This window comes from Bos taurus, chromosome 19 (genome assembly GCF_002263795.3).
Source record: "Bos taurus isolate L1 Dominette 01449 registration number 42190680 breed Hereford chromosome 19, ARS-UCD2.0, whole genome shotgun sequence".
Taxonomy (NCBI): Eukaryota; Metazoa; Chordata; class Mammalia; order Artiodactyla; family Bovidae; genus Bos; species Bos taurus.
The window spans coordinates 26,948,638-26,969,945 of NC_037346.1; the positions used below are offsets into that span (position 1 = coordinate 26,948,638).

Sequence of the window (21,308 nt, forward strand, 5' to 3'; positions counted from 1 at the left end):
GTGGGAATTGGGGGAGGGGGGTGGTCCTGGACTGGGGATGAGGCGGGGCAAAGCCAACTGAATTGAGGTCATAGTGTTGGTGGGAAAGGCGCAGTCAGGTCATTTTTAGTAGAGAGGTGGGTTTCAGCTCCACCTCCAGCCAGCTTTTCCAAAACCTCCCTCCCCAGCACGGCAGTCAGTGAGGGCTATAAACACAGAAGAGCCCACTCTGCTTTATTTACAACACGCAGGCTGTCTGTACAAACAGCTGGCCAGTATTAAAAACAAAAGAGGTGAGAAATCGTCACCTTTCTGTTTTCCTTCCTCCCTTGGCCAAGCTCTGGTTGGCACTCCACCTCTGAGCTGCCACGCTCAAAAGGGGAAGTCCTAAATTAAAAATACAACCGGTGTAGAATAAATGGGGAGTGAGATAGAAGAAAAGATGAGGGAGGGGACTGCTATATTTACACTAGAGTTTTATAGACAACTGTCCCACTCCATCCCAGTTCTAACCCTGGCCCAGAAACTGAGCAGTGGCAGGGACAGTTTAAGTGTCTAGGGACCCAGAGAGCCTCCCACCCGCAACTGCAATGGGTCCAAGTTCAAGTCCACAAGGTGGGAAGGAAAGGTTGGGTAGGAAAACCACTCATTTCCAAACCAGTTTCCCTTGGGAATTTCTGCCTCGAAATGGGACAACATCCCAGCTTCAGGGGACATGATGACCCTGAGGCTCAGTTCCCAAGTCACATTTCCATTTGAAGTTCCAGCCTGGAGATGGCATGTGTCAGGGCTCTCCAGATTTCGGAGGCCCCCCTAATCGCCGGGCCTCTGGCCGCAGTTCCTTGCATTTCTGGCAGTAAAAGAAATCAGGGACATTGGTCTTCTTAATCTTAGCACAGGAGAGGTGGATCCACGTCCCACACAGGCTGCACTCAATCATGGGCCGGCCTGCAAAGGGCTTTCGGCAGTAACACGTGATCAGATCCCATGAATCATCACCTGGGAAAAAGAAGGTATGTTTGGTGTTCTGAGTTCTTGGATCCACACTACCCCAAGACCCATCAACCCAGCTGCCCCTGGGCAGCCCCAAATTTCTCACCTGATTCTACCATGATGTCCTCATCCATGACCCGCATCTCGCCTTCACTGGAGCTGGCATCTCCATCTTGGCTTGTTTCAGTGCTGCCCACCTCCTTGCTTTCACCATCAGTGGGAGGGGCTCCTTCGGGGTGCACTGTGGCAGGGGGTCTAGGAGCCTCAGGTGTTGGTAGCACAGGGGCTGGGGCTTCCCCTCCTACCATCGCTGCCATCTCTTCCTCCTCCTCCTCCTCCTCCTCCTCCTCTTCAGAGTCTGTATCGCTGGGGGGTGCCCGGGGAGGCCCAGGAGGTGGGAGCCTATCCCCTCGCTCTGCTTTTTTCAACTTCCGCTTCTTGCTCTTCTTGATTCGAGACCTCTTTTCCCCATCCCCAGGGGCTGGGCGGGGCCTCCGGAGTACCCCAAAGCCTGTCGCCCCTCCTGGCCCCAACTTTCGGTTCTTTCGGTCCTTCTTTCGAGGAGGCTGGGAGAGGTCCCCCTGGGAAAGGGGCACTGGGGTGAGAGCAGCAGGGGGCCGGGAGGCATGTGTCAGGGACGTGGGGGACAGTGGAGATGCCATTTTGGGCCCATCTATATCAAAGAGAGAGTCCTTGAGTTTCATCTTCTCCAGCAGAGTAGCACTGTCAGGGGCCTGCAGACGCGGGAAAGTGGACCTTGGGGGTCCTGGCTGGGTGGGACCTGCTTGAGCCGCCCTTCTCTTGGATGACTTTGCTTTCTTAACAAAGGTCTGGATGGTTCTGAGATCTGAGGGGGCTGAGTCCCAGCCATCGCTATCTGCCGCACTCTCACCTCGCAATGGAGAGCTGGAGCCAGAGGCTGGCCAGTCACTTTCCTTAAAGGACAGAAAAGACCAGGGTCAGAGGGGGCCCAGCCTTATTTTGGCCCCTCAACATACCAAACAGACGAAAATATCCTTCCAAAACCACCAAATCTCACTGTATTCAGAAAACTTATCACCATCCCAATTCTCCGCAGCATCTCCTCTTGAACACATCCATGTTACCTCTGCCCTCAAATTCTCACCATCTCCCCAACACCCACTGCCTTCACAACACTGCGTCCCTTAGACCAGAGCAGTATTTCTTCAGCTGTTTCTGTGCTTCACTTGTTACTATCTCCAGCTTCCTAACACTTATCCCAGAGAACCTTCCATTAAGAACACCCCAAAACCATTCACTGCACTCAAGCCACCTATCTATTAATCCCACTCCCACCCCAGATACTAGTTCTCCCACCAGAATTTCCATTTCCTTAAGTCTTTCACATGTAATTTCGAGGCTTTGTATATAAAGTAACAAAGTCTCATAAGCTCAAGAGCTCCTCTACAGTCCTAGGACACCACCCTCCAGTCAGTTGTCCTTCTGTCCCTACCTCCTTGCTAGGGGGGATGTAACCTGCATAGGCCAAAACAAAACTGCAAAATTTGTTGAAATCCTCAATTGTTCTCCGACGCTTCTCCGGTGGCTGAAAAAAGAAAATCACACAGAGTTTAAGAGGGACATCTCCAAAGGCACAGTCCCCAGAGTAGTGAGGAATCAGGAAAAGGTGGAGGGAGAGAGGAGAGGCCGGGGCGGGGGGGGGGGGGGGGGGGAGGAGGGGGGGAGGGGGGAGGGCGGAGGGCGGTGTGGTGGCGGGGGGGGGGGGGGGGTTGCTGCAGTAATATTGGGCTGCAAAGGAATGGGAAACCCTCACCTGAGTCTCTGGTTTAAGGGTCGGAGGTGGATCTGTAAAAGCAATAAAAGCTGAGTCAAGGCAAGAGTCGGTGTGAAACCTCACCTCTCAACCTTCGCGGTCCCAAGTGAACCCCCTCCACTCCCAGGTCCTTCAGCCAGGCGAGCAAGCCCCCAGCGGCGCTGGGCCCGCCCCTGCTCCCCCTTCCGCCCCACGAGGGGCGGAGCCTGGGCGCGGCGCCCTCTCAGGCCTCGCTATAGCGCTCCCCTCCCCCCCCCACACCGGAGGCCTAGCGCCCCGCCCCCCCCCCCCCAACTCACGGTTTCTCTAGACTCCGAGCTCCTCGGCTCTCTCCGCGCCCCACCCCGCCATACCGCTCCCTGGACCGAGCCCGGGCTGCCGCCTGCCCCTGTCCTTCACACGCGCTCAGTGCCCCGAGTTCCCACCCCGCCGCGCTCTACCGCCCCAGGCCCTCCGCGCCCGCACACGCCGCCCGCCGGCCCCCAGGGTCCAGGATGACCACGCCGAACCGCTCCCCGCCCTCCGGCCCCTTCTACTCGAGCACGAGGCCCGGCGCGCCCCTCACCCCCCCCCACCCCCAAACACACACGGGCTCACACATCCAACGCCACTTCGCGGCCGGGACAGACCAGAGAGCTCTCACCCGGACGCGGCCCCACCTGCCCCCCCATGCCGCGCTCCCCACAATTTCGGCGTCCCTCCGCCCCCATCCGGGGCTTTGGCCCCTCCCCGTCTCAAGCTCCTCGGGCTCCCCGCCGGGCCCCCAGGCCCAGTTCCGAGCTCTCTTCGGCCGCCGCCCCCCCTCCGCCCCCGGACTCGCCACCAAGTCACTAGACTACGGACCCCTAAACTCTAGCCCCCACCCCAGCTACTCTGCCTGCCCAGCAACCCCAGCTGCCGCCGCCGTTGCCCCCCTCACCCATCGCAACTCCCAGGCTCTAACCCTCGCCGACCAAACCCCCCCTCCGGCGCAACTCGCCGGCCTTAAACCCCCACCCCGCCCCACCGCCCCCAAAACTACCCTGTTCTCGTCGCTCCCCGGCTCCCTCTCCCCACAGCTACCACCGGCATAAGTCCCTCTACCGCAGACAATGCCCAGGCCCCCTCGTCTCCCCACAACTATCTGCCCACCCCTCCAACAATCACCGGGCTACCTCCGGCGGCAACTACCGGGAGCTCCGGCACCACCGCCACAAACTCCCCCACCTCGGCGAACTACCGAGCTCCTCACTCAATCCTCTCCTACATCCTCCCTCCTCAACAACTCTCCGGCTCCCAGATTCCCCTAACCTCTCGGTTCTAGGGCCCCAACCTGCCGGAGGCCCTTTCGGCCCCTAACCCTCGAAGCTCTGGTTTCCAGCTCCCACTCCCCATCCCACCCCACCCCCTCTACACACACACAGCGTCTAATCTCCAACTATCCCCGGCCCAGTCTCGCACTCCTCTTTCCTCCAAGGTCTCTCAACTCGTCACTCTCCCACCTTCAGGGGCAGGCCCCCGACCCCCTCCCCGCGCTCCCCTGCTGGGCTCCGGGGCTCGACCTCCAAGTTTGCCAATAGATTCCTCACCCGCCCCCCGCCGGCTCAGCGCCCTGTGCCGGTCGAGAGCTCACCTTCGGGACTGGGCTCCGCCATGGCTTCCAGCATCGCCCCCTACCCTCCTCCCGGTTCGGCGCCCCCCTCCCCTGAGCCGGGGATCCCGGTGCCGCCTCCGGTGCTCGGTGCTCCTACTGCCTCGCTCCACAGAGGTGTCTGTTTCGGCTCGGTTGTGACTCGAGTCCGCTAGCCGCTGCCGCCACCTCCCTCTACCACAGCCTCCCGCACTCCCGGACCGGGCCCCCTCCCCCCGCGCCGCCGGCCGCCTGCTCCCTCCTCCTCTCCACCCTCCCTCCTCCTCTCTCCCCCTCCCTTCGCGGGCGCTAACGCGCAATGCATCAAGGGGATTGTAGTCAGTCCGCGGTGAGCGTGACGGGGTCTGTATAAGCATCCGGAACTTCATTTCCCAGCAAACCACGGACTAGCGCAGGCGCACTAAACTGCTCTCCTCCCCCGGGGAGTGGCGGGGAGATTGGGAGCAGAGGGGAGGGAGGAAGAGTGCGCGCAGGCTCCTGGGAAATGTAGGCTAGGCGGAGCTAAGAAAGAACGGGAAGAAGGGATTAGAACTCTCGGCCACCATACTGCCTCAATTCTGCGGCTTTATATCCCCGCGGGGACCACCCCACTTCCGGCCAGACAGAGGAAGGCTGCTGGGAGATGAAGTTCTCCTGGTGATAATGGCTCCCTCCTCCCAGTTGTCTCCCTCCCTTGGATTCTACTCCACTGGATCCCTCACGCCGGCACAAAGCCTGGCAAAGCGACATACATCTGAGGACGGAGTCCTTTCACTAGCTCCCATACTCGAAAATCTCTTCCTTAATCCAAAAACTTACGACACAGTTGGATATTTTATCTGAAGCAGGTGCTTTCAAACTTTATCCACAGGAACCCACTGTAAAAAACTTTAATAACCTCAGGACCCAATCCATATACACGTATATACAACTGAACTTTCATGAAATGATATTCAGTATTCCATCCATCACAACAAAAGCACTCTCTTTATATACACAAGGAAAAGCCCAACATACGCAGAACAAACCAAAATATACTATTACCTCTAACCTACTCTTTCCCCACCACTTGAAGAGGAGAACAAAAGGGGGAGGGGAACAACACAAAGAAAAAATCCAGTTCAGCTTGGTGGTGGTTTCCTCTTTATTGATGTGCCTCCTACCTTCCCCCACAATTTCAGTCCCTTCCATCTACCCCCAAAAAGAAGGTAGTGAAAAGAAAGGATTGTTGGGGCTCTGAGCCCCTTGGGCAGTTAGAAAGGGAACAGAAACCAAAACAATTACCAGATGTGACAGAGATTGACAATCAAGAAGTCTAAAGCAGAATGGGAAAGGTGATAAAGAAAGGGGAAGAAAGAAAGGGGAGGTATTAGAGGCCATCTCCCCCATTAACCCTTGTGTTAAGAGGGTCTATAGGAGAGTCTCAAACATTAGGAAGTGCAGGTCCTGAAGAAGGGAGGTGGTGTTTGAACCTCAAGGAGGAGTAGGTCAAGGAAGGGGGGCCACCTCTCTCTTTGTAGAATGGGACCCCCCACTTTAGGGGCAGCAGCTTCACAGACCGTAGACACTTTCATCACTGTAGGCAATGTATAGAAAGAAGTCTTCTTCATGGTGTTCCTGGGATAAAGATAGAAAATAACAGCATTCAGGCATCTGAGCTTTAGTTACTTGAACCACCCACCACTGGGACATTTTCTTCCACAACCATTCTTTTTGAAGACCCCAAATACCAGTACTTTGACTCTCTCACTTGCTCCAGACCATAAGTGCTGGGCAGTATTATCCTATCCACAGTCTTGGACAATAAGATCTCAAACTGTTCTCTACTGCCTTGGAACACGGAGTGGCTGGAGGGGAGTCTGGACCACAGCAGTTACTCTGGCTCACTGCCCTGTCCAAATCCCTAACCCAGAACGATGCAGAAATCTTAAGGGTAAATATAAAATTGAGAGCTAAGTAAGCCAGCTGGTCCAAGAACTGCTGACTTCAAACTTTCTGCCTCTCAAGCTCTTCCAACTCCTCCCCAAAGCCTCCTCTACTTCCCAGGCACCATACCTGGTACAGCTGACCCATCGTGGCACTGGTGGGCGGAATGACGTTGTTGACGAAGAAAAACAAGGCATCCTCTGCTCGGAGATGAATTCGCTTCCGGATTAAGAAGTAGAACTGACCAACTGCCAAAGATACAAGGCCTGATAAAGTCAGAGATAACAAATACCCTCAAAAGAACACCTGCTATGTGGAGTCTCCTCCATCAGAGACTGCACTCCCGCCCCCAGGAAACAAATCTGGGTACTGTGTCAGGTTCCCACCTGTAAGATCAGAAGGCACCAGGTATTTCTTTTTGTCCAGGTCTCCTATCCGAGCTTTAGGAGCCTTTTCTACTATTACCTGTTAAAGAGAAGATAAAAATTAGCAGACACTAGGTACACAGACACACAGCTCCACCTGTCAACAACTCAACATTCCTAGCACCCACACGTACCCCAGACTCATTTCTCTTTGTCTCTTAACATGCGGCGCAGCCCTGAATAAGAATTCTGACCCCACTGACTCTAATTCACCTAAACATCCAGGATCCCTGAATACGGAGTCATAAAAACAATTATGTTAATCAGACGAGAATGACTTATTCGGGCCAACCAGAGCTTCAGCTTCAAAAACCCTCTGTGAAGCTCAAACTGTCAAACGCCCCACAGCCTCCCACACGAACCCCAAGGTCTCTCGAGTCTACATCTCCTCACTTTCAGCTCTGTTGGTACCCCATTCCTTTCACCTCCGGTCCCAGAAACAGCGGCTTGGGGCTCGTTCCCAACGCCGCCACAACCGGGAGACTGATGCCTGCGCTGTAGGTCCCGGACTCAAGCCCAAGCTGTGGCGTCAGCGCCAGCGCCCCGCGCCCTCGGCCCTGGCTACTGTCCTCACCGGGACCCGGTCCGGGTATTTCTTTCGGATCTTTTCGCCCTCAGAGCGACGCTTCTCGAACGGATGCTCCTCTTTATACACGAACTTCATCCTCCCGGGAACCGGGCTGGACCGGGCTGGGCTGAGGGAACCCGGGGGGGGCCGGGACAGGGGGCGGCGGCGACGGCAGCAACGCGCGGGCGGATTCAGCGGAGCGATCCCCGGACTTGCGCCACTTCCCTATTCACCAACCCCGCCCCCGGCCAACAGGGGCCTCCCAGGCTGCTATGTTACGCCACTGGCGTAACTGCCCTAACGCCAGTAGCGTAGCACCACCTACTGACCTCCTCTCTCACGCCGTCAGCGTAATCGCTTTGGAATCAATTTGTAAATTACGCAGGCGGCGTAGGAAAGATGGTTGCCTTTTGCTATCGTCGGAAATAACTGAAAATCCATTTCCCGACTTTCCCCTCAGGGAGGTAACGATGAAAAGGGCTTAAAAGATGGTAATCGTAGTTTGAGACTTGGCTCTCCGAAAGCTCTTTTCGGAAGTAATGCAGAGGAAAAGCAGATAATTACATGGATAGCTATTCACGAAATCTGTTGGTACGCTGAAGGCGGCCGTTGACACCAAAACAAAGTAGTACCCAAGTGGAGGAAGAGGTCTCCGGAAATAAAGGAGGGCAAAAACAAAACCTGTGTTTAGAGAGACGTACTGGGCGCTTAACTTCCAGTAATGAGTGGACCAAAGGGAGTGGAGAGGAGGTCTGAAAGGTAAGGACTACGTCAGCGCGGAAGAACACTGCTGCTGTGTGTCCGTGAAAATCATGTGATCTCAAAGGGCGGAGCGTCACGTGGCGGGCGCGAGGAAGTAGAGCCGGCTTGGGCTTGGGGAGGAGGGCCGCGGGGAGGTGGGGACGTGGGGCCGGGCCAGCCAGGGGCTGGGGAGCCCGCCGCTCGAAGGAAGCGCCTGCTTAGCTAGTACATGCCAGTCTTCCAGACGAAGCCCAGCCTTTCTTGTCGTCGAGGTTTCTACTCCTTTAATATTTCGTCCTACTGCACTGACGCTCAGGTTCTCTCGGGACACAGGGTGCCCATCCTGTCGCTAAGACCCTTCCCCTTACCCTTAGGGTCTACAGCAGGCTCTTCTCTCTCTGCCTAGTGGACAGGGTGGATGTGAACAAAAACCCCTCCCTCATTTTCCCAAACCCCAGAGAAGGACCTAGGGCAGCTTTGGTTTCAAAGTTATAATGCATGGTTTAAAAGAGAGGAAAGGAAAAAAGAGAGAGAAAGCTGGTTACAGATCTGAGGGAATCTAGGAGGAAGGGCAAATAGAGGGAAAGTAAGGGAGGGGACAAGTCTGGGGAAGTCCAGTGGCCCAAAATCCCAGTTTCCCACCCACAGCCCAGCCCTTGGAGTGAAGAATTAGATCAGTTTTGTACAAGAGTTTTTAAAAAATCAAATCACAACAAAGCTGGCTTGGCTTCTCTTTTGAGCCTCCCGGATTACCGAATGTCTCTCTCACTCTGGCCAGTCATATCTCTCCACCAGACACTGTTGCGGCTCTCCTAGGTCTCCGCTTATGTCCCAGTCTGGGGTTTCCAGGAGTGCGAACACGAAGTTAGAGTGAGGCTGCTTCAGAATCTGGCCCTTGTGTCCATCCAGACTCCGTAGGGAGTGCAAGGCTCCCAGGGCAGAGGGGTGGGAGGGGCAGACCCTGCCCAGGCAGTCCTCACCGTTGGACAGGGCATCAGACGGCATCCCGAGGGCTCACCCTCCCCTTCCCCCCCACCCCAACTCAGGTGGAGGGGGAGCAGCTGTCACCAGAGCCTATGTTGGTGAAGGTTTCGGCTCAGCACAGAACGAACATCAGCGGTGAACCTGGGACGACAATAACTTGCATTGGTAGAGTCCTCATGGGGACAGCCTCCTCACACTAGTGTAAAGCAGCCTCACCGAAGACGTGGGACAGAAAGAACCACCATTTTCTCATGAGACTGAGGTTCAGTTTGCCCAAAACCCAATGCTAAAGGTGAGTTTTCTTAAGACCTAGGTTCAAAAATTATATTCTTAGGGAAAAGAGATAAGGAAGTAAAACAGGACAAACTTTTATTCCTTCTTGGGATCCCCTACCACTCTTCTCAGAAATCTAAGTGTCTAGCTTCCCTTACCTGAGGGCATCCAGCATTGGAAGCAGGTTGAGAAGGGCGGTATCACTGGGATCACTGAACCAGGATTTGATGGGGATGGCATTGTCTAGGGTGGGTGAAAAGGCACATGAGAATAAAGGGTTCAAGAGAGAAAGGGTGTATTCCCTTTTATTTGGGGGTGGTTACTTTAAAATACATAACCTCCCTCCCAAACTCAATGAGCCAAGTAAAATCTGTATTTATCTTCCAAAACAAAATTAAATTTTAATCCCCATTTCTCATACTAGGGTAAGGCTTCTAGTCAAATTTCCGCCTTGTGTCTTACCTAAATCAAATTTGATGTGAAAAATCTGATTTATGAAACAGATATTGGGGGGGAGGCAGGGAACACTCTCATATGAAAGAAAAACAGCTTGCATCCTGACCTACTGTAAACCAGGGAATCCCAGCCCCATGCATTCAAAATACCTCCTTAGAACCACTTTCTAGTCCTGCCAGACTCACTGCCTTCTCCCTTACCTGGATGGCTCCTGTAAGCCCCTGGGGAGTTATCCAGGATCACAATGCTGGAGAGGTCACTGTGGACCACAGAGAGGTCCTTGATGTAGCTGCCCAATTCCAAAGTGCAGTGCTGGAAGGCAGGGTGGTCTGGGCATCAAAAGACTCGCCCTCTGTGATTGCTCCCCCAATCCCAACAATGCCCACAGGCAGCCAGTTCCCACAAAAGGGGATTATGTAGTACCCCCACACACACCCTTAAGGTCCCATTCCTGGGCAGTTGCCTCAAACTGAAGTCCCTCCTTGATGGCCTGCCTCCCCAGCCTCATTCTTAGGCTTAGATTCTAGTCCCTTACTTGTCTGTAGTATCTTCTCTTGAGAATGCTTCTGCTATTATCCAGTTTATCTGCCACAGCAGAGCCATAAATCTCCATGCTTGCTGTGAACACCACCAACTCGTACCACTGGCTCACCTGAAATAGATTGGAGAAGAGCAAGCTGTCAGAAGAGGTGATTGTTCATTTGGACATATAGTTCCCTTTTACTAAGATTCCAGTGTAGACCTTCAGGCTTTTCAGCTACACTGAATGTCTCTGAGGACACAAAATTTTGAAACTGTCCTCAGACTCCAAGTTTTAGGCATTATACCCACTTAAGATTCAGAGATGCAAGAACAAGAGAGCAGGAAGGCCATGAAAAAATAGAATTGCATCAGCACAATAAATGAACCCTAACTATGGAAAGCCATTCTCCGACCATCCAACAACCTCCCCTCTCCAAAACTGCCCCTGCCCATTTCTCCTGATTCCTTAATTCCTCCAAATCCTCTACATTCCCAGAGCCCTAAAACCATTCCTTCCTCCCAGAACTGCCTTCAGCTTCTGCACTCACCACTTCCAAGAAGAAATCCACATGGGGCCTCTTATGTACAAAAAACCGGACGGGATGTTTGTCTATTACCACCTGTGGAGGAACATAGCAGGGCTGGGAGAAATCCTAAGCACCTCCACCCAGGCCTCAAGGACACCCCCTACCCTCCCACTGCTTGCTCCCCTTTTGCAGGCTGCCCCAGGGCCCAAGGACGAGGCCAGGGACGAGATATTCTGGGATTGGGAAAGAATCTGAGCAGAATTACAGACACAAGTTATTCCATCACTTCCCACTCCCACATACCTTGAGAATGAAGTCAGGAGGCGTTCCAGGCCGGACTGTGGGCCTCAGGACCCCATCATGATGGGAGTGAATAAGTGTCTCATCCAGATCCAGCACCAGGATCTTCCTCTTCACCTGGCCTGAACCACAAGGGGAAGGGGTAACATCAACCTACCTCCAGCCAAGACCTTGAACCCAACCTCACCTAGGGTTCCTCCCAGCCAGCATACTCACTTAGCCGATTCCGGGACACAGGAGATAAGGGAAGGATGTCATATCGAACAGTTTGGTACTGAATTACCTGGGAAGAGTAAGAGAGAGGGTTAAACCCTAGACAAGGAAATCTTCCCCACTAACCATAGGAAGCACATGCTAAACATTTATTAAAAATTGAAGTGAAGTGAAAGTCACTCAATTATATCCAACTCTTTGCGACCCCATGGGTATAGTCCATGAAATTCTCTAGGCCAGAATACTGGAGTGGATAGCCTTTCATTTCTCCAGGGGATCTTCCCAACCCAGGGATTGAACCCAGGTCTCCAGTGTTGCAGGCGGATTCTTTACCAGCTGAGCCACAAGGAAAGCCCCTATAAATTGGGCATGGTATAATTTAGGGTTATTTGGGTCACAAAGAGTCGGACACGACTGAGCAACTGAACTGAACTGACTGATGAAATCCTCAAAACAACCCTAATAATAATTATAACAATATCACCCATGTTTTAAGGATGCAGAAACCAAGGCTGAGAGAAGTTAAATAACCTAAGACCACACAGCTAGGAATTAGTGGTTTGCCCCTCCAGTAAGAATGAAGACCATGAAAGCATGGATTTTTGTCTTGATAATGGCTGTATTCCTAGAACACTATTGCAAGGGTGGTCACTCAACACTAGAATCAATGAAATGGTGGAGCCACGATTGTACCCTTGCAGTCTGACCCAAGAATCTGTCCTGTTATCCACGATATTATCCTGCTACGTGGAAAGGCATGGCCCTGCCTACCTCCACCTCAAAAATTCTTTGTCACAACTCCCATCACCTCATGTTGGGAGCTGAGCGCCTCAGAATCCTTAGTGGACAGAGGGTAGGTATCAGGAGGGGAGGTTCTTGGGTCACTAAGGGGAAGAGAGGATGAGGGAATCCAGGGGTTGTCAGGTCAGCTAAGTTCCTCTGGCTGGGGGCCACCAGGCCTATTTTAACCAGCCACCTGTCCATTTCTGTCTCTACTAGCCAAGTCACAAGCTGCAGAGAACCTCAGCCCTCTGAACAGCCTCCTTATCCTGGTACCCAGGGCAAGGCAGAGAATACTGGAAAGCCCCACTCACCACGCAGACTGATAGAGCATCGAGAAGGCCAGAGTGAAGGGCTGTGAGTGGGAGGTGAGGAAGGGACAAGGATGTCACCAGCCTGGCCTTCCAGCTTCTCCGTCTCTCTAGAGGCTCCTGTTTCCAACACTCAGGTCTCTCGCATGCAGAGCTTGGTGATTCCCTCCTCTGCCCTTTTCTTCTAAGCACAGTCCATCCCTAGGCTCCAAACCTCACCAGAACCAGGCTCCCCACTTGCAGACCAAAGGGCCCTCTCCCCCTAATCCCAAGGCATCTGCCCTTCTTTTCTCGAAGGGCTGCCGATGAGGGCCACAACAGCTCGGGTGTCCTGTCCTGCTATCTCGGGTTGCACATGCTGGGCATGTAGGGAATGCTCTAAGCATCTGCCAGAAAGGGGGCGGGGGCAGAAACCAGAATGGAAGGAAGGAAAGGAACACAAAAGGCTGTGGGGTCAAGGAACCTGTCTCTAGGTGGGCTGGTGCACATGTCTGCACCCGTAAAACTGCTATTTTCTCCCCTAAAAGAAGGGGAAGCAAGGGGGATGCTCTCTGCAAGGCCAGGAAGAGAAAACAGCACCTAACAAGGAAGGAAAACCCCAGGAGCTAGCCACACACACATCTCAGCATCTCTGACCTCAGATTCTTCGTAGTTCCTAACCCTTGTCTTAGGGAAATAGCCCTGCCTACAACCATGACCACCCAGAAACAATCCTCAACCTAAATCAAAAAGTGAAAGTAGACTGATAAAGGAGACACTGAAGCCAAGGCCAGGCCCATTCCACACTACCACTCAGGGCTGTCTGGAAATTTGACCTAGGCAGCCCCTACCAGATTTTATTTCTTCCAGTTTTACTGAGTTATTCCAGAGTACAGACTGGAGAGTCTCGACACCCCAACTCCCTGAGTCCTCCCCAGCCTCCTTCAGTGAATTCTCCCCCATGGGGATGAGAATACACAGCACATTTATTAAATTATGTTAGCCTAAGGAGCTTTGACCTTGGAGAAAAGCTATGGGCGAGGGAACCCAGAGATACACTCCCCACAATATCCCTCACAACGCTGGGGTCTCCTGGAAAAAACAAGCATGCCCTCAGATTGAAGTCTTTACAACTGACAAGCACCGTCTTCTGATGAGGACACTCAAACTTTAATGTGCTCCCTTCTGCAACTAAAGATGACCATCATAAACGCATTTTTATGCGTTTTTCAATCCCAGAGTCTTGATAAGCCTAAATATTCACTCACACTATGAACTAGGTTTTCAGGACCTTTTGGGAAGAGTTCCCTTAATATGAACCGCAGGGGCTTCTCCTGCACACCCAGGGCTTTTCCTAAGTTCCCATTCTTGTTTGTCACATACGCCCTCCCATCCACCCCCACCCTTGGCACAGGAGCCGGTATATTCCTTGTCTTAAGACCAAATACACACGGGGATTCCAAATAATAGGAGGGTCTTTGACTAACCCACATCGATGGATCTGCTGCCATCAAACAGGTGTTCCCCGCCTCTTGGTTTCTTTAGCAACAACTTCAGCTTTCTTAAAGAGCGCCCCACCCACCACCCTGGCCCCCAAGAACTGCCAAATCCTTTTACCGTCTAGCCCCCCTCCACCATCTCGGTTCTACCGCAAGGGTCTTCCTTTTTCCCATCCCACCTCATGCCCAGCTACTGGTGCTCTAATTCTCTAGCGGTAGAAGCTGCCGCCAAGACTCGTTTCCTAGGCCCAAACCGAGGCCCGACACTTACCGAAAACCCTTGATCACCGCTGACACAGGTCCCCACCACCACCAGCGCCCACCCAAGGCTCACCGTGCGGATCTGCCTCCTCAAAAGGTAAATGAAGAAGCTCCAGAGCTTGGCGGCGAAGGCCACGAACGTGCGCAGCCCCAGCAGACACTGCGTCCTCATCATCCCGATGACCCCGGCACCGCCGGCCCCGGGGCCCCCGCGGCCCAGCTCCGCCAGCCCCCCGGGGGCAGCCCCCCGCCACCGGGAGGGGGAACGGGGGCCCCGAGTGGCAGAAGAGGCTGCAGAGAGGGGCACGGAGCGGGCGGCTCACAAAGCCACCCACGACGAGGGGAAAGCCCAGCGGAACGGGGAGCTGGGGGACAGGCGTGGGCAGCCCGCGGGGGCCCACATGGGCGGGGAGTGGCACTGACGGCTTCGCCGAGGTTGCGGGCCGAGGCAGGTCGGGCTACAGTGGGGTCCTCCGAGACCAGGAGGGAAGGGGATGGAGAATTGGGGGAGGGGGCTGTGGGGGAGGGGGCTAGGGAGAAGGGAGGGAGGGAGAAGGGAGGGGGAGGGGAAGGAGGGAAGCGGAGGGTGGCCCGCTGCGCAGGCGCGCTAGGGGGCTGCCCGCGGGAAAGGGGCGGGCGGGGGCAGCGGCGCGCGAAGGGCCGCGGAGGCGGTGGCGAACGGGCCGGGTGAGCCGAGGACCCAGGAAGAAGGGGAGGGGGAGCCGAAGGACGCAGATGGCTGGACCAGAGTGGCCTCCCCCTCCCCGAGGTCAGGGGCGCCTCAACCGCTGGGGAGCGGGGCTGCAGCCTCTGCAGCTGGATTTCCCACTCTGACAGGCGCCATTTTACCGCCCAAAGGGCTCCCTCCTCCTTTCTTCCCCCCTCCTCTTCCCCTCTGACACTACTTCCGGTGGTGACGTGTATTCGCTTCACCTGGACTAAAGTTCCCCCTACTCAGTCTATGGGGGTGGGGATAAGGAAGGTGGGGCGTGTTCCGAACCAGGCCCCAATATTGCGCGTGCGCGGGGGCGGGGCCTGGAGCAAAGCAGGCCCGCCTTGAATTGCACGGGCTGAGCGGAGTGACGTCACTTGTCCCCGAGGCTCACACCGTCGGAAGGGCTCGCGCGGCCACCTCCCCCTCCCACGGACAACTGCCCCAACGGCTCTTTCCGCCCCAGTCACGGTAAAATTGTAGAGAGGGGCGTCGTCCCTACGTGTGTGTACCAGCACTCAAGAGGCACTATTCCCCGTGAGCCTTCCTGGGGTAGTGAACCTAATCATCTCTCACTCCAGACTATACCAGGTCTTAGTGGTGGGAGGGATCGTGGATGCCCCGCCCCGTTCATGTGGAGGGGGCGGGGCAATAGGCAGTGACGCCATCAGAGGGCGTCCGAAGAGGGACGGGACGCATTTTGGGAATGTTGGAGTCGCTGTTGGCTCTTGGTGGCCTGGTGCTGCTTCGGGGTGAGGGTCGAAGGCACAGGCGCTTCGGAACAGGGTTCAAAGGGCGGAAGTGGAGAGGAGGGGCCATAGGTCACAAGCCAGGGATGGAGGTCTCGACTACTTCGTGAATGCGAAAACCTCAGTATTCTCAGGCTGTTTGTTATTCGCTCTTTCCAGACTCCGTGGAGTGGGAGGGGCGTAGTCTCCTGAAGGCGCTTGTCAAGAAATCTGCGTTGTGGTGAGTATCCCGCAGCGTCTCGCCGTTCCATCCGATAAGGGAGCCTGGGTCCCACTCTGACAGTCCTCCTCATCTCTGCCTCAGTGGGGAGCAAGTCCACGTCCTGGGCTGTGAAGTGAGCGAAGAAGAGTTTCGTGAAGGTTTTGACTCCAGTATCAACAACCGGTAAGTACAAATTGGAAAAAATTTAATTGGATTGCGACTAATGTTGCTGAGGAATTTCCGTTCCAGCAACAGGGAAAAAACCTGATATGTAGTAGTGTGAAAGTGTCAGTTGCCCAGTCGTGTCCGACCCTTTGCGACCCCGTGGACTGTAGCCCAAGCTCCTCTGTCCATGGGATTTTCCCAGACAAGAATACTGGAGTGGGTTGCCATTCACTTCTCCAGAGGATCTTCCCCACCCAGGGATCGAACCCAGGTCTCCTGCTTTCAGGTCAATTCTTTACCATCTGAGCCACCAGAGAAGCTTAAAGCCTAGTCGACAATTCATTGAATGGAAATGGGTCTTTCAAAGAAGGTAGGAATTAGTACGTGGAATGATGAAGAGTAGTATCTGGAGAATCCAAAACAGGGACTACAGAAGATGAAAGGAATAGAGTAATAAAAGGCCGACAGTACAGGCTAGCATTAGAGACTGCCCTGGAGAATAAGAATAAACACGTTTTGCCTTTTGAGTTAATCAGAGTCTAGTGATCAACGTACGTCAGCACTAACTGCAGGCTACATAGGGATTTTCCCCAAGAGCAGAAGGAACAATTTATGCATAATTGGGGAGATATGGAAGGCATTCGGCTTCCCTGGTGGCTCAGAGGTAACGACTCTGCCTACTGTCCAGGAGATGTGGCAGAAGCCGTGGTCCAATCCCTCGGTCGGGAAGATCCCCTGGAGAAGGAAATGGCAGCCCACTCTAGTACTCCTGCCTGGAAATCCCGTGGACAGAGGAGCATGGTGGGCTACAGTCCATGGAGTCACAAAGGAGTCGGACACCACTTAGTGACTAAACAACAACATGGAAGCCATACCTGTTCATGGGAGATGCGAGAGTGATAACATCATACCTGTTAGAAAGACCACACTGTGGAGAATGGGTTGGGCTGGAGGCGGGGGGGGGGGGGGCCGGGCCTGGACTTAGGGAGACCAAGTGGGAAGGGTTTTGCAAAAATGCAGGTTCTCTCAGATGTAGAAGTGCTGGTTAAGAGCTAGTTGTGAACCAGGAACTGTGCTAGATTAGCGCAGTGATTGAAGTAGACAGGATTTGTATTCCAATGAAATCTCAGAGAATGGTAGAAGGAGACAGTCCTGGCTTAAGGCAGGGTGGAGAGTTTGGGACAAATGTAAAAGGATGTCAGCAGGTACACCTTCCAGGACTTACAGACTGATGTGGGGCAGAGGAAAGTATCCAGATCAGGAGGTCCCTGAACCTATGTTGGCTGGTTAAGAAAAATTATTTCCTGGTCTGCATAGTTAGCTGGATAATGGTAGTTTACACCTGCCCAAGTTTTGTATCAAATGTTAGAGTAGACATGATGCTGTAAAGATGACATTCATAAGAGAGGCAGAAGATACAAAGGAGGTGTCTGGGAACAAGTTCTGCCACTGTGAAGCTTTCCCAGGATTTCTAGTCCATGCCAGTTTCTTTTCCTGAATTGTTATTCTGTCTGTAGTTAGTATGACAAGACTTGGTTCTTGATCTTCTCTAAGCTGTTCCACAGACAGGAACCATGTCTCAGGTCCTCGCCTTCCTCTTTATCCATTCAGAGAATGATAAATTTTAGGCACCACTCAGGAAATATTTGATAATGATGATAGTTAACATTTATCAAGTGTTTACTACTTGTCAAGCACTGTGCTAAATGTCAGAAGGTTGGTATTCCTGTTTTATAAGTGAAGAAACTGAGTCTTAGATGAAGTAATGTATTAGGTGACTTTGGGCAAGTAGAACCAAGCTTGGAGCTCAGGACTGTTTGACACCAAAGTCTGTGCTGTCAATCACTATATTCTACTTTTCAGTTTTTAAAAAAACACCTTTTCACTGATGTTTAAAATATTAGTGAAAATCAAGGAAACAGAACCACAAAGATCAGAAGCCAAAGTTGGAGATGGCGGGAGCAGGGGAGCAGTATAATCATGCCTTTTATTTTCTGTTTATAGGCTGGTTTACCATGATCTCTTCAGAGACCCTCTCAGCTGGTCAAAACCTGGGAAAGCCCTTCCTGGCGGGCCCCTGGAAGCCTTAAGGGCCCTGGACAAGAGGACAGGTTCTGGCCCTGCCACCATTGCTCTTGATTCCCTCAGCTGGTTGCTGCATCACCTTCCCTGCCCCATACTCTGCCAGACCCTGCATGCTCTGAGCCGTCAGGACTCCTGCCCTGGTGAGGCTCCTCATTTGTTTCTTCCCCTCATATATTCACCCTGCCAACCATGTGCCCCTTTCCACCCTGACAAGAAACATATCAGGGATCTCCAGTTGGGACTTCTTCCATCACTTCATCTTTATTCTATTTCTTGATTGTTTCATAATGCTATCAATCACTCTTTTTTTCTTTTCCAAGTTTGTGGGTTTTTTTTTTTTTTCCTCTCATTCATTCATTCAACAAATGTTAAATATATACATACACTGTGTTGGGTCCTTGCCTTCCAGGAGCTCAAAGTCCCATAAAGGGTACAGACTAGTAAACAAGCAATTTACTGAATAGTCTGATAAGGACTGTGATGATAAAGGAACGTGTACAGAGTACCTTAAGGAAGGAATGTCTTGAAGAGCAAAGGGTCAGCCAGGCCAATTTGTCCAGCTGATAGCTCTGGGAGTAGCCCTAAAGTACAATGGGTCCTAGGATGGGCTTTAGAGTCAGATACCCAGCTCAGTACACAGGTGTTTGGTCTGACAGTGCTTCAGTTTCCTCTGTAAAAGTCAAGGGAGGATGGAGTTTATAGTATTAGGATAAACCACTTACTGTTGTTTTTATAGGTCAGATATGATCAGATGTTAGGAATTTCATACAGTTCAACCTAAAAATGCAAGTCTCTAGTGTAGTGCGTTACACTAAACGCAGCTAAAAAGAGAGGGAAGATGGGAGGGGATCTAAGGCACCGACTGGGATTTTTGGCAAGTTCCAGACACTGCAGGTAGTTCAGTGTACAAGAGATGAGGCTGAAAGCAAGTGGAGAACAAACATTGAAAGTGTTGAGTTCCTTCCTGGAGGCCTTGGGGCGCTCCTGAGGATTGAGGTCAGAGCAGTGCCTTGGTTCGATATATGCTGGAATAAGAATGTGTATTAAGGTGAGGCCTGACAGAAGTCAGAGCAGGGTGGTGAAACTGACTGAGGTCAGTCAGGATCTGGGCAGAGTTCTGAGAAGATGTGGGCCTCTGATGTGGGCCTTTTTTTTCCTCTTCACTGTTTGATCCCAAGCATCCCTGGAATGCTCCCTACTGCCCTTCGTACACCACATTTCTTGTCCCTCTACAGGTGATACCCTCCCAGGTGAGCAGGTGCGTGTGCTGGGCCTGCTGCATGAAGAGCTTCACGGCCCAGGCCCCTTGGGAGCGTTGAGCAGCCTTGCTCAGACAGAGGTGACCCTGAGCGGTACAATGGGCCAGGCATCGGCTCACATCCTCTATCGGAGGCCGAGACAGCGCCCCACCCTCCAGGTTAGGAGAAGCAGGGGACTGGAGGTTGGGGTCAGACAGAGAGGGAGAGCAGTAAAACAGATGATGTGTTGGAGCACTTCCCTGGGCCCTCATCGTAGCATTTCCCCCATTTTATCTTCTTTGTGAGAGGCCTTGTGAGGTAGATTGTTTTATTATCCCTATTTTGTAGCCTGGAAAGCTCACATCCTGTAAGTTTAACCAACAAAAGACACTGCCTTCCAGGAAATGGAAGAGGAGAAAAAGCAAAAAGTGGTCCCTGTGGAGAGGTTTGAGGGGCTGAGAGGTGGAACGCACGAGCTGGAAGAAGCCAGATAGGTGGCTAGGAGCTGGAGTGGCAGCTCCTGGTTCTCTGGTTTGCTCAGTAAGATAGAAAAAACTTCGTTAACCGTCTTCTTATTTCTCCCCAGACTCAGTGGTTCTCCATCCTTCCTGACTTCAGCTTGGAGCTCCAAGTGGAGCCACTGCTGGAATCCCAGCCCCCCTCAGATCTTCATACTCCCTCGGTACCTAAGAGAGGCAGGGCGGGAACAAGGGGATGGAATTTGGGGTCTGGATAAAGGAGAAGGGGATAAAAACTGCAGACATTGGGGGCGTGGGGTCAGGGATTCCAGGGATGGCACAGAGCAGCAGCTTCTTCTGTACCTACAGGTGGACCCCACTACTCATTTGACTTTTAACCTTCATCTGTCCAAGAAGGAGAGAGAAGCCAAAGACAGCCTGACTCTGCCCTTCCAGTTCAGCTCAGAAAAGTAAGGTTGGGGCCTCAGTGCCCAGGTCCCTGCGTTGAGCCCAGCATTGGGCCTAAGAGGTTGGGCAACAGCAGGTTGTTGATTAACTTTTTCAACTTTATAGGGGGTGAAGTCCACCTCCAGAGTCAAGTCTGGGGAGTGGCTCTTTACCCACCCAAACCCCAGCAGTGTCAAAGGGCCTTGATGTCTCTTTTCTCTCCATTGGAGCCTTGGGTCCCAGCTCCACTGATGTCCCCAAAGTAATCTGGACCTGGGCTGAGCCAGACCAGACCCCAGGGAAGTGGCCCTATCTCCAGGTAGCAGCAGTGGGAGGGCAGGAAGCTAGATGGTATGCCAGAGGCAGGTTAATAAGGGCTTAGTAGACACTTGTTCTGTGCCCAGCATGTGGGTGGGTGAAGCAAGACTACACAGTATCCTTGCCCTAAAGCTGCTAAGAACTTAGGGTGTTGCAAGAGCTGTCTAAGAGTATCCATCCCTATACCAGTTGGTGCTACACAAGGTCAGACAAAGGGATTTAGACCAAGAAGACATGGAAGCCAGAGAGGGAGTGACTGTCACTCAGAAAGAGGGTGTCCAGACATGACCCATTACCCACCCTCCCCAGCACCAATTCTCCCCTTATCTCTCCTCAGACAGCAGGCTCTACTGCGCCCTGGGCTGGGCCAGGCTACCAGCCACATCTTCTATGAGCCAGATGCTTATGATGACCTGGATCAAGAAGACCCAGACGATGACCTAGATGTTTGACTGTCTAGGAGATTTGACTAGACTGCAGTAGGAGGGGAAGAGGAAGACTATGGGCCCGTAACCGTCCTTCAATTGTGTGTGTTGGCATTAGCCTGTCTCTGCTCCATCTTTGTTCCCTGTTTCTATGGAGGCCCTGCCCTGTGACCCATGAGCCAGGGAGCATCTTCCAGTGAGAAGAAAGTGAGCTGGAGGCATAAGAGAAAGCGACAGGATAGGAACACCACCTCCCCCCAAGCCTAATAAAATCTTTTATATTTTATTAAAAGCAAAAGTTCTTTGGTTGCTATTTAAGCAAGAGTCGCAAGTGGACAGGACTGGAGGTTGGGAGTGGATGAGGGAAG

The 21,308-nt window shown here is 53.0% G+C and overlaps 4 protein-coding genes across 6 annotated transcripts; 1 reads left to right on the forward strand and 3 right to left on the reverse strand.

Moving 5' to 3' along the window:
- Positions 1 to 196: 196 nt before the first annotated feature.
- On the reverse strand, positions 197 to 4,558 carry PHF23 (PHD finger protein 23). Of its 2 annotated transcripts, none has more exon segments than NM_001024570.1 (5): positions 197 to 978; positions 1,079 to 1,907; positions 2,447 to 2,539; positions 2,768 to 2,799; positions 4,380 to 4,558. In NM_001024570.1, coding segments are annotated over 5 exon segments (1,203 nt in total). In that variant the 5' UTR covers positions 4,414 to 4,558; the 3' UTR covers positions 197 to 763.
- A 944-nt stretch (positions 4,559 to 5,502) lies between these two features.
- Positions 5,503 to 7,434, reverse strand: GABARAP (GABA type A receptor-associated protein). The gene is made up of 4 exons (NM_001034048.1): positions 7,302 to 7,434; positions 6,689 to 6,767; positions 6,432 to 6,550; positions 5,503 to 5,993 (listed from the first exon to the last, which is right to left on the reverse strand). Exons 1-4 carry the CDS (start codon positions 7,389 to 7,391, stop codon positions 5,928 to 5,930), a joined length of 354 nt encoding a protein of 117 aa, NP_001029220.1. The 5' UTR covers positions 7,392 to 7,434; the 3' UTR covers positions 5,503 to 5,927.
- A 1,078-nt stretch (positions 7,435 to 8,512) lies between these two features.
- Positions 8,513 to 14,667, reverse strand: CTDNEP1 (CTD nuclear envelope phosphatase 1). The gene is given in 8 exon segments (NM_001046026.1): positions 8,513 to 9,161; positions 9,452 to 9,536; positions 9,950 to 10,061; positions 10,285 to 10,401; positions 10,820 to 10,891; positions 11,102 to 11,220; positions 11,315 to 11,381; positions 14,215 to 14,667. Coding segments are annotated over 8 exon segments (735 nt in total). The 5' UTR covers positions 14,317 to 14,667; the 3' UTR covers positions 8,513 to 9,100.
- On the forward strand, positions 13,862 to 21,238 carry ELP5 (elongator acetyltransferase complex subunit 5). Of its 2 annotated transcripts, XM_059878477.1 has the most exons (9): positions 13,862 to 13,899; positions 14,180 to 14,238; positions 15,762 to 15,822; positions 15,907 to 15,987; positions 17,974 to 18,194; positions 19,290 to 19,471; positions 19,879 to 19,974; positions 20,120 to 20,220; positions 20,853 to 21,238. In XM_059878477.1, exons 1-9 carry the CDS (start codon positions 13,877 to 13,879, stop codon positions 20,965 to 20,967), a joined length of 939 nt encoding a protein of 312 aa, XP_059734460.1. In that variant the 5' UTR covers positions 13,862 to 13,876; the 3' UTR covers positions 20,968 to 21,238. The 2 variants fall into 2 exon arrangements, with proteins under 2 accessions (XP_059734460.1, XP_059734461.1); XM_059878478.1 differs by lacking the exons at positions 13,862 to 13,899; positions 14,180 to 14,238 and adding an exon at positions 15,549 to 15,605.
- The last annotated feature ends 70 nt before the right edge of the window (positions 21,239 to 21,308 follow it).